Genomic DNA, 12,851 nt, shown 5'->3' with positions numbered 1-12,851 from the left:
CACTGAATAACTGGATGATTTCGCAGACAAATGGAGAAGCATAAATATAAAAGAGCTACCAATGTCGCTCCAATACTTCTTACACAAGAGGCACATTTTCAAAATTACTTTTAACAGAACCACTGGAAGTCTTATTTTCCAATCTTTCGTCAGTGTACAACGAGTTCAGTTGTTGTGCATCCTAGTCATTGGGGTTTAACATCAATCTATTACACTAGTTGTTTTTATATAATTTTACAATAAGAATCTCCCAAAAGAATGACTAACAGAAAAAATACGATGGTCCTCAAAACAAATATCTGTACAACACAGGCTTTATATGCGTGGCGGTATTAACATCGCTTCTGAAACTTTAAAATCTTCCCTAATTATTATTATTATTATTATTATTATTAATAATAATAGCAGCAGTAGTAGTGGTAGCAGAGATAGTGGAATGTTCATATTTAAAACTAAATCTCAGGATTGTTTATGGAACCTTAGGTTAAAAAAAAATCATAACATGCAAAGCATTAAGGTGTGCTAGAAGAATATTCCATTTTCAATATTACTATTACTATTATGACACATTCTCTCTACTAACCCAGACCATTTCTTGCATCCGATGACTGGCTTGGCTAAGCGGTAACACTGGAAGAGGCCAGTCGAGAAATAGGCAGACCCCACCTCCTTGGCCTCAGCGCTCCCCACCTTCTGCAGACACTTCCGAAAACTGTTGTTGCAGTCACAGTGAGTCCTGCAAAAAAGGTCAAGGTTCACCTTCGTATTGGCATCACTCTGAAACACATGTTGCAGTCACAGTGAGTCCTGCAAAAAGGTCAAGGTTCACCTTCGTATTGGCATCACTCTGAAACACAGAATTCAGAGCAGAGCCTTGCGAGCTGTTTTGAACGTTAAAGAGAAATTTGCCTTAGTAATTGTCGAAGTTTCATACTGTTAAAAAATTCAGAACTAGTTGATACAGTAATACACAAGATTAATGAACCCTATCAAATCGGGACGCTGCTACTTCAAATAGCAATGAAATGGAAAAAATGCTTCTGGTAAATCGCAAGACGGAATAAATAGCAGTAAAGTCGGTACATACTGTAAGTCTAAGTTATCATTTCACTTTACCTACACAGTATCATGTACTGAACAAGTTTGGACGTAGTTTCAAAAGGTTGAAGGAAGACTGAAATTTTTCTCGCAGGCTAACTGAGAGGTACAGAAGAAATGAGAGTTTAACACTCAAACTAAATGTTAGGAGACACCAGCCGACTAATTAGCTACGAGAATGGTTGACTACTTAATTTTGAAGCTCGGTCATCAGAATCATTTTATCTAATCCCTGAAGAACAAGTCTCTTTAAAATACAAATAATTTGTCTACTCGTGAAGCCAAAACCTGTGCAGTGGAATACAAATCTTTCTGAAATAAACTTCTCCGATTCCTAAAGCCAAACCACCAGAGTGGAAAAAGATCTGAGTAAGATAAAGAATTTCTGTTCCGTGGAACCAGTTATACAGAAAGTAAAGAAACATCTTTCAGAAATAAAAAACCTGACCTAATCCATAAGGCGTGAAGAGTAAAGATCTCGGTAAATGGATAATTTCTCAAATTCATATAACCCGTAGGGAGTGTAGCGCCGTCAGTGCACCTCATGCAACACCTTTCGTTCCCTTTACTGTACCTCCTTTCATATTCTCTTTCTTCCACCTTACTCTTCACCCTCTCCTAACAATGGATTCATAGTGCAACTGCTTTGAGGTTTTCCTCCTGTTACACCTTTCAAACCCTTAACTGCCAATTTCCGTTTCAGCGCTGAATGACCTCATAGGTCCCAGTGCTTGACCTTCGGCCTAAATTCTATATTCAATTCAATTCAGTACACGAAATACAGAAGGCTATTTCTTTACATGGTGAAGGAGGAGTCGTTTGTTATGTTGTGCCGCGTCTGGCCGGGCTCAAGGTCATCGGGGCAGAGGTCATGGTCTCGGCAACAGATGTCCACTTCGCGGAGGGGACCCAGGTCGTCGAGCCCGTCCGCAACGTTGCCCGTTCCGCACCATTTGGTTCCTACTCATTTTGGGAGTCGGAGAGAAAAGGACAAAGTTGATGATTATGAAAATAATAAGATTTAAGGTAGTATTTTCACAAATATGGCGTTTAAATTCGGGGGAAGAGAGAGAGAGAGAGAGAGAGAGAGAGAGAGAGAGAGAGAGAGAGAGAGAGAGAGAGAGAGAGAGAGAGAGAGAGCACCATTTGGTTCCTGCTCATTTTGGGAGTCGGAGAGAAAAGGACAAAGTTGATGATTATAAAAATAATAAGATTTAAGGTAGTATTTTCACAAATATGGCGTTTAAATTCGGGGAGAGAGAGAGAGAGAGAGAGAGAGAGAGACAAAGAGAGAGAGAAAGAATAAGAGAGAGAGAAATTCGAGAGAGAGAGAGAGAGAGAGAGAGCACCATTTGGTTCCTGCACATTTTGGGAGTCGGAGAGAAAAGGACAAAGTTGATGATTATGAAAATAATAAGATTTAAGGTAGTATTTTCACAAATATGGCGTTTAAATTTTGGGAGTCGGAGAGAAAGGACAAAGTTGAGAGAAAATAATAAGATTTAAGAGAGAGAGAGAGAGAGAGAGAGAGAGAGAGAGAGAGAGAGAGAGAGAGAGAGAGAGAGAGAGAGAGAGAGAGAGAGACAGTCTTCTTACAAGACACCATTGGACATAATCTGTCATGAGGGAAATTTAATCGAGTAACGTTAAGAAAAGCAAGAAAGTGGATAAAGTAATTAACGGTATACATGGGTGCAAAAGAAAAATTTAACAATAAAATAAGAAATACAAGAAAATGGATACAGTAATTAACGATACGAAGGCGTAAATAGGGAAACTTAATAACGAATAAAAATAGATACAAAAATGGATAAATACTTAAAAGATTCGAAGGCGTGAAGACAATAAACCCTGATCTGAACGACATAAGCAGTAGAACGAAGATTCCCCAAAATATAAGATGGGAGGTGATTAGCCTAAATAAAATACAGCATTGAAAAGGAACTAAAAAAAAAAAAATGAGATAAAGAAACACCTTTGAAAACTTCGTCAATTTCCGTTTCGGCGTTGAATGACCTCATAAGACCCAGCGTTTGGTTTCTAACTTCTACATTCAATTCGATCCGATTCTCACCTGGGTAGATGATATGGGGGAAGTTCTCCGCCCGGGGGGGGTGGTCCCTCTTCTCGTGGGCGGCCCGGGCGTAGCAGGTGGAAATCAGCGCCGTCAGCTCGGCAGCCTCTACGACCGCCACGGGACTCTCGCTGGCTGCCAACTCGCGCATGATTTCGTCCACGATGCGCCTGTGGGAGAGAAATGTCGTTCCTTTTAGTGTCCCTCCTTTCATAGTCTCTCTCTCTTCCATCTGACTTTCCTTGACACTCTCCTAACAGTTTCCCCTTCAGCGCTGGATGACCTCGTGGGTCCCAGTGCCTGGCGTTTGGACTGAATTCTTTATACAATTCAATTCATAAAAGAAATATAAGATGACGTAATGAATGAAGCACTCAGGTGGTGCTTATATTCTCATACCTTAATCGTTTGATTTATACGAGTCAGGCTGTCAGGACAAACACTGGGGGAACTTTTGGCTATTCAGCTCCTCAAACAATGAAGAAAGGAGTTGGTTTGGCTGGACATCAAGATAAAGATAGCCATAACATAAAGATGGAGATGCCTACAGTGCTCTAATCAGTCTTTTCCTGCAGCCCACATACGGAGATATATTTAATCTTAGATACAAGGGGAAATCGGTGTCATTACGTTTATAAGATCGTCACTCTATACTATGTACGGATATCCTAAGTTACGGGAGTTTGAATCTTTCTGAAGCAAGTCCTGTGAGCCTATCAGATTTACCAGTTGTGATTAAGCACCCAAATACTTCAATAGCCCTCTCTCTCTCTCTCTCTCTCTCTCTCTCTCTCTCTCTCTCTCTCTCTCTCTCTCTCTCTCATGGTGTCTGGTCTAAAATATGTAAAATAAAAGTCTGCTTACATTTCTGACGGAATCATGAAATTTAACTTTTACCGGATATTCCTTTGACGCTGTAGGCCTACCAATCTCACGGGACTTGAACTAAAACACTTTTAAAAAAGAGAAGTGTCATCTTAAAAGATCTTTGTATATTAAAAAAAAAGAAAGATAAACAAGTAAGGAGATCGCTGATAAAGCGAAGGTTCAAAAAAATTTTGAGAATAAGTTAGTGGAATATGAGTAGGCAATAGCGTAGAGTTTACAGATTTATATTCTGTTGAACTACGAAATTTTCAAGCAAGTTGTTCTTAATGAAAACAAGTAAAAATTGCGCCCAAGTTTCTCCGGTGCAGTCGAGTTTTCTGTACAGCCGCTACAGCGTATAATCAAGGCCACCGAAAATAGAGCTATCTTTCGGTGGTTTCGGTATGATGCCGTATGAGCCGCGGCCCGTGAAACTTTAGCCACGGGGCGGTGATGGCCTATCTATATCGTTGCCAGAAGCACGATTATGGCTAACTTTATAACCTTAAATAAAATCAAAACTACTGAGGCTAGAGGGCTGCAATTTGGTATGTTTGATGAATGGAGGGTGGATAATCAACATACCAATTTGCAGCCCTCTAGCCTCAGCAGTTTTTAAGATCTGACGGCGGACAGAAAAAGTGCGGACGGATAGACAAAGCCGGTACAATAGTTTTCGTTTACGAACACAAAAAAAAAAAAAAAAAAAAAAAAAAAAAAAAAAAAAAAGACAGCAACTGTGATGAAATAGTCATTACAAAGTTGCAGACTTGATACTCAAGCTCCTCTTCAAAATATTCCTTCAAGTATCCTCTGGGCGGTTTATACCTGGTTTTAAGAATTTCTCGGGGAAATACATACCTTTCCTGCTTCAGAAAGCTTCGACCTACAAATCATCTTAACTGGAAATATCGTATTATTGCCAATTTCTCTCTATCTCAATTTTGTTTCCTCCAGTCAATAAACAACTAGGTAATATCAGCTAAAGGAGATTGTAACTGGCATATCTGTTTTCTAGTCGATTCACCATTAATTCCTCATTTTCTGTTACTTTCAAATGGCTGCTAACCCGCGAATAACTGTAATCTGAAGGACTGCCGTGGTCGCTGACAAATTAAGGAAAGATATAAACTAGTAAAATAAACAAAACAAATACCCAGCAAAAGAAAACATTGTGTCTCTCAAAGATGCTTGCATGTATCAGTAGGATGCACTAATTGAAAAGTGGTCGCGAAAGCACAATTCAAGTAAGTTCAAGCCGTGATTGTTGAATCCGATTTCGCCGATTACCAGATCTGGATCATTTGTTATTCCCTTAACCAATCATAAGAAGACGAGGTCTGTTTCAGAGGCAAACAATAGGCACGCCTCTAGAATAGAACTGAATATGGAGTTTAGGTCAAAGGTCAAACGCTGGACCTATGACGTCATTGAGCGCTGGAAAGGAAATTGAGAGTAGGTAGGTTTGAGAGGTGTAATAGGGGGAAAGCCTCGCAGTTGCACCATGAAACAATTGTTAGGAGAGGGTGGATGGCAAGATGGTAGAAAGAGAATATGAACGGAGGTACGGTAAAAGGCATGAAAGGGGTTGCAGCTACCGAAGGAACGCTGCAATGAATTAGATCAGAGAGAATATAAAGTAATAAGATGTTTTAGAATTTAGGATCCGACCAGGTTTAAATCCCGGTCAATTTTCGTAAGTCATTATAATCTCTACCAACACAATATCGTTTATGATTCGTTATTTTACCTATTTTCTCTCTTACAACCGTTTACTGATAGGACATTCACCATACATTCTTTTTCAATTATTTCAAAATGGATTTACATTATCTCAAACAGTTTTACTATATAAATATATGCAAGTGTGGTAGACATTACTGCTGACTTTTGTGACTAAATCAGAAACCTGGTATATAACACATGTGCTGTCTCGAGAGTAAACAATTACAGCCACCTCGTATTTCATTCAAACGCAACACCGTTCCCCATCATCTGGAAAGAGTTTCGTCGAAAAGGAAGTTTCTACGCGTGAAGTTTGGTAAACTCGAAGAGGCGGTCAGAATTCCATTACCTCTGACCTTTGCGTGTCGATGCTCGCCCTCGTAAATTGGATAGTGTCTCTTCAGCGCCGACCTTCGATTTTATTTGCGACCGTCTTCGTTCCCTTTCTCTTCTTCTTCTTCTTCTTCTTCCTGGAAATAATTTGCATTTTAGCACAAGACTTCGCCAAAGCTTCTTTCACATCCAATGGTCCCCTTCATGCAGTTTGTCATCTGTGTCTTCTGAAGTCTCGTTGTGTTCCTCCAAAAACTTCTTTTTCGGTTTGTCCAGAGAAGGAGGCTACACTGTTCACCCCCGCCTCCCGAATTCCCATGGGTGTTTCGACTATTGGCCCGTGCATTTCGGACGAGCGAAGGCAGAGTGAAGAAAGCGAATGTCATATTCTCTCTATTCACCCTCCCGTGCGTCGAAATGCAGCGGGCCAATACTCGAGGCCCGTCCCGGAATTCGGCGTCCCGGGGCAAAAATGCGAGTGACGGTGAGTTCGAAATAAGAGTATCTCAAGATGCCAAAGCAAACATTTGACGCAGGACACTAAGAGAGAAGCGAAGACGAGGAATACGTGAAACTGCAGCAATTAAACCCAAATTTAATATGGGAAGGGAATAAAGAATTTAGGCCGAGCGCTGGGACCTAAGAGGTCATTCAGCGCTGAATGGGAAATAGACAGTAAGAAGGTCTAACAGGTGTAACAGGAGAAAAACCTCGCAGTTGCACTAGGAAACAATTGTTAGAGAGGGTGGAAGGTCAGATGGAAGAAAGAGAATATGAACGGAGTTACAATAAAAAACGGAAGAGGTTGCAGCTAGGGACCTAAGGATGGGACGCTGCAAAGACCCTTAAGTACTGCTTACAGTGCCCCACGTGAGGTGCGCTGACGGCACTACCCCCATACGAGGCCAATGTAATGAATATATTACTCATACGAATTCTCAATAAGCGCTGAACATGAATGTCCAATACGTTGAAATAAAAATGGCAATTGTATTTACCCTACAGTGCCTCGTGACGTCATGTGAAAAAGCAATAAAAACAGAATTAATTAATGTAAAATAAACGCCACTTATACATCTGCCAATTTTTCTTGACCAGAGATCAAGACCTTCACTGATATCCAGTAACTACCTGGTAACAAATTACCACGAGATACTGGCAGTTAAGTTAGCAACTATTATTATTATCATCATCATCATCTGATAATGATAAACCCTGCAAACGTTCTCTAGAAGGGAGACTCGAACGCAGGAAGAACAAAACTCTTAATTCTAGCTGAGAAGCACCAAAAGCTGCTAGGAGGTACTCTCACTCTCCGAGAGTTTCTGGAGCTGAAACGACTATTGTCGTCATCTGAACCTCTCGTACGGTTCTCAGGTTGCACCCGGGAGCACACTGAAGACTGGCATTAGTCAACCGCATGAAACGTTCTGCTTGAATGTGGGAAGACTCTCCCCTTTTCTACGCGATGATTAACGGCAAGCAGAGAGGAAGGAGGGAGAGTAAGAATGGGAAACGAAGAGAAATGAGAGAAAATGAGAACGGGAAACAAAGAGAAATGAGAGAAAATAAGAATGAAAGACAAAGAGAAATGAAAATGATGGACTGACGCATCTCTCAAATATGAATTGAAAATGTTAGGCCAAAGGCTAATCACTGGGACCTATAAGGTCATTCAGCGCTGAAACGGAAATGGACAGTAAAAGGTTTAAAAGGTGTAACAGGAGGAAAACCTCAAAGCAGTTGCACTACGAATCAACTGTCAGGAGAGGGTTAAGGAAAGTAAGACGGAAGAAAGAGAATATGAAAGGAGGTACAGTAAAAGGAACGAAAGGGGTTGCAGCAAGGGGCCTGAGGAACGCACGCTGCAAAGAACCTTGAGTGATGCCTACAGTGCACCGCATGAGGCGCACTGACGGCGCTACCCCTCAACGGGGTCGAATAGAATTGCTGCTCAAGAGTTAACAGATACCGAATTAAACTTTTCTACTGAATGAAGTTTATCTTCACTTCCGGACAAAATATAATAAATTCCCAGGAATAAAGAGAAAACAATTACCCAGACGAATCGTCCCCCCTTTTTTTTTTTACACTATTAATTCCCCACACCAGCAATTATAGGGAATTCCCCTGTTGGCAAGTCATTAATAATGAAACGGGTAAGGGGGCACGATCAGCAGAGGATGAATTATGTTATTTAAATGATGACACTTTCCGCATTAGCCACAATAATAATAATAACAATAATAACACAACAGTATTTAGGATAATGATAGTGGTGGTGGCAATGCTAATATAACTGGAAAAGCTTTTGTTATCCTACGTATTTGTGTTGATAAAGTTTCTCTCCACGACACAGCACTTCCACGACGCGAAATTTAACGCGGATGGGGAGACAATGGTATAAAATATAACCTTCACTGCACTGCAGAATGTTTTAAACTAACGAGTTGTACCACTACTAGAGAGAGAGAGAGAGAGAGAGAGAGAGAGAGGGGACCCTGGCTGTGTCAACAAAAGGGAAGAACAAAAGCGTTCTGGAAACCGAGTGGCAGGACGGCGCGTCACCTGAGCAGAACAGGGATGCTGGCAATTTCTAAGACGAGCGCAAAGCGCAAATCAAAGCCCCCCAGGCACTGAGGATTACGGAAGTTCCTCGTTCAGATGAACATCTTGAAAGACTGCTAAAAAGAAGTCATTTGATAACTGTTTTAATCTCTGAATCAACGTCATAGCTTTTCATTAAATTGTCTGTAGGAATAGGATATATATATATACAATTTAGGCCGACGGCTAAGCGCGCTGGGACCTATATGGTCATTCAGCGCTGAAACGGAAATTGACCAGTGAAAGTTTACAAAGGTGTAACGGGAGGAAACAATTGTGGAAAGTAAGCTGCAAGAAAGAATATGAATGGAGGTAGTGTAAAAGGATAAAAGAGGTTGCAGCTAGGGGACGAAGGGACGCTGCAAACAACCTTAAGAATTCTCTGCAGGAGGGTGAGCAACACAGACCTAGGTAAAACAACACTTCACGGATGTCTCTCTTGTCAGATGGTGAAAATTGTTTCTGAGCACGCACACACAAAACAAATGAATAGCGAAGAAAAGGCGTCTCAGGAAGAAAGCTAGACAGCCATTGTTAGCAAAGAAAGGGCTGAGAGAGAGAGAGAGAGAGAGAGAGAGAGAGAGAGAGAGAGAGAGAGAGAGAGAATGTTATTTGTATGCAGAGGCTAAATATCTCACTGGATGACACCTCTTTTACATGATATTTCTAGTGCTAAAACCCACTGACTGTATTTCATTCATATTCCGTAACACAGTTCTTAACTTCGTCAGTTACTGACAATACAGCCTCACTGGATATTAACAAAACTCTCTGATAATAATGAATATAATAAAATTTTTTTTAAGTGTTGTGCTGTAGGGCTTCCATCATGAGTTATTTTAGTTTTCTGTCAGAGAAAACTAATGAGGAGGCTATTTCTCTGTCCGTCCGCACTTTTTCTGTCCACCCTCAGATCTTAAAAACTACTGAGGCTAGAGGGCTGCAAATTGGTATGTTGATCATCCACCCTCCAATCACCAAACATACCAAATTACAGCCCTCTTACCCCAGCAGTTTTTATTTTACTCAAGGTTAAAGTTATCCATGATCGTGCGTCTGTCACCGCCATAGGTGCCAACAACACAGGCCACCGCCGGGCCTGAAAGTTTCATGGGCCGCGGCTGAGAGTTTCATACAGCACTATACGCTACACAGAAAACTCGACTGCGCCGAAGTTTATGGGTCACTTGTTTTTTTGGTGTTTGCTTTCGACTGTTTGTAAGTTTTTCAACGAAGCTGCAAACATTTAATAACCAACTTTCTTTCTCATTAAGGGCTCTCCTGCCTGGCTCGAGTCCCTTGTCATCAAAAACAATTCGCGAAATAAAACGCGCGCGCGCTCACCCTCGACGCTCGGTCCGATATTAGTTCTTAGAATGATGCACTCATCACTCCACTGAACTGAACTGGGTATAGAATTTAGGCCAAAAGGCCAAGCACTGGGACCTATGAGGTCATTCAGCGCTGAAGCGGAAATTGACAGTGAAAGGTCTGAAAGGTGTAACGGGAGGAAAGCCTCAAAACAGTTCCACTATGAACCAGTTGTTAGGAGAGGGTGGAAAGGGAATATGAACGGAGGTACAGTAAAAGGAACGAAGGGGGTTGCAGCTATGGGCGGAAGGCACGCTGCAAAGAACCTTAAGTAATGCCTACAGTGCACGGCATGAGGTGCACTGACGGCACTTAACCAACATATGGGGGACAGATCTGTCGTCACGATAAAAAAGATAATTCATTGACACATCCTATCTTAACATCTGAGATGCCAAAACGTTCATTATAATAATTATATTTTTTTTAGATTTCACTATCTCCACTTCTTTCCCCTTGAAGTCAATGAACAAACATTGATTAATCAAACAAATTTGACTTTCGACGTCTCTCTCTCTCTTTGTATTTTTTTTTCCTTTCGTGGCTCGCTCCTCCCTCTACACTTCCTGGGGACGGCTGTCATGTGCAGTGGAAAGTTCCGGTTCAATTAGCCAGCAAATTTGATTCATTGTGAGACCTGTGACAAATAACAGCTATTCCATTTGGAAGTGGCCCACTACACTGCTGATGGTTTCTCATAGACGGCCGACTTGGGAACACGCCACGACAAGTTATCAGAAAGCATTTATTTTCTTTATTTACTTATTTGTCTGTTTACCAATTTATCAATACACTGCTGACGATTCGGCAGGTAATATCGATACATTGGTTGTTTCAGTGTATGTGACGGAGAATGGGCAAACTTGCCCCCTTCCGTAGTGGGAAAAAGACTGTTGTCAGACGCGAATCGAAGAACTGCCCTAGACTTCCGGCCGTTGAACCTTTGCAAGTAATTTTTGTTTCTGTAACTCGTTTTCATAAGCATAATTATATGAAAAGAATATGTTTTTACGAGGGCATGGGTCTCCGTGGTTAATTTGGACGGGGTTTTGGGTCACTGCCAAAAACAGGTCAAGAACCACTGATCTAAAGGAAGACTATAATGCCGATTACTGGGGCCATGTTCTTGTACAGTAGATTGGTAAGCGTGAAATACTTTCTACTTTCTCACTTCGTTTTCAATCAAAGAATGATTAATCTGTCTCTCTTTGTGCGTGTGTTATTATTTTCATCTGTACTTTATTCATTTTTTTTTTTACAATAAATTGGACGTTGGTTTCTCATCTGAATTTTGGAAAGAGATGAAAAGGGGGAAATAAATGATTTTTTTGCAAGGTTCGTTTATCACCATCCAAATCACTGCATGAGGTAACTACCTACAATACCAACAAAGAAATAAGAAGTATTTGTTTACATAAAACTGTAGAAATTTGCACACAGAATCCTATTTAGAAAAATTGCTGGTTCTACTGCAACGAAAATCTTCCGAAGGCAGTAACTTTTTTCGTAAATATTATCTCTGAAAGACTGAGCTTGACAGTTGAACAATTTTGTTAATTTGTATTTTCTCGCATATTTTTTTTCTGAGCAGCAAGAGGAATACTTGAGATTTTATAAGGTGTCATGGAAAACCCTACAAGAGAATATACAAGGTCACCGCAACTGGAAATCAGCCAAACACTAAAGAAAAGAAAGGTTAGAAAACGTAGATCTTCTGCAGCTGTGCTGAGAGAGAGAGAGAGAGAGAGAGAGAGAGAGAGAGAGAGAGAGAGAGAGAGAATAACGTCACACCAAGAGATCAATGGAAGGTCTGGAAGCCACCCAATGGTGATGCTATATATCACAGATATTGAAGATGACACAGAGATGACGGCAAGGCCTCTCTCTCTCTCTCTCTTCGTTCCTTCTCTTCTTCTTCTTCTTCTTCTCTCTCTCTCTCTCTCTCCTTCTTCTTCTTCTTCTTCCCGGAATGCCCCCCAGCAGCCTTCGCAGCTTTCCTTTTTCTCATATGGGAACTCCATCATCACCATCATGGCCGCTGGGGACGGAGTCAGGGTGCCGTCACTGGGGACAAATGAATCTCTGGGGTCAGTCGTAAAGGATTGTTGACGATCGTCTGGAAGCAGACAGAGGTGAGGCTCCCACGAAATGCTGCCTACTTTGATGGGTAACCTGATGGGCGGGGGGAGGAAAATGGCGGCTGCTGATGGGGGGGCGAAACGGTGGTGAACAAACTAATAGGAACTCACAGAAGGGTCTCGTTCCTCCGCCACTCGCGAAGTTTATTAAAAATCGTGGAACTAACGTCGAGCCTCACAGTCCCAGAGATGCTGAAGGGGCGTCGCAAACTTCAGGGTCAGCCAGTTTCATTCAAGAATCCTTGATGCCGTTTATTGTCCCGAATGCGGAATTCTTGGCATTTTCTGATCGCATAAGAAGAAAGCCCATAAACACACCGTTCCTCTAGGACCGGGTTAGTTTTGGGCAGCCGTGCTCTCCTCGGCATATTCATCATAAACAAGTTTTCTGTGCAGTGTATAATGCTGTATGAAACTCTCAGCCACGGCCCGGTGGTGGCCTGTGCTGTTGGCATCTATAGCGGTGTCAGACTTTAACCTTAAATAAAATCAAAACTACTGAGGCTAGAGGGCTGCAATTTGGTATGTTTGATGATTGGAGGGTGGATGATCAACATATCAATTTGCAGCCCTCTAGCCTCAGTCGTTTTTAAGATCTGAGGGCGGAGAAAAATAGCCATGTCAATAGTTCTCTTTTA

General features: G+C 41.4%; 1 protein-coding gene across 3 annotated transcripts in view; it reads right to left on the bottom strand.

The window, feature by feature from the left end:
• LOC136855715 (phospholipase A2-like) overlaps window positions 1-12,851 on the bottom strand; it is a 61,681-nt gene that overhangs the window by 4,477 nt on the left and 44,353 nt on the right. For all 3 annotated transcript variants that reach the window (XM_067133039.1, XM_067133038.1, XM_067133037.1), the window contains 3 exons: window positions 3,173-3,342; window positions 1,899-2,058; window positions 584-736 (listed from right to left, as the gene is read on the bottom strand). In XM_067133039.1, coding sequence (XP_066989140.1) covers window positions 584-736; window positions 1,899-2,058; window positions 3,173-3,342 — 483 coding nt within the window. The remainder of the gene's footprint in view (window positions 1-583; window positions 737-1,898; window positions 2,059-3,172; window positions 3,343-12,851) is intronic.

Source organism: Macrobrachium rosenbergii, chromosome 32, assembly GCF_040412425.1.
Source record: "Macrobrachium rosenbergii isolate ZJJX-2024 chromosome 32, ASM4041242v1, whole genome shotgun sequence".
NCBI lineage: Eukaryota > Metazoa > Arthropoda > Malacostraca > Decapoda > Palaemonidae > Macrobrachium > Macrobrachium rosenbergii.
This window is presented reverse-complemented; position numbering and strand designations above follow the sequence as displayed.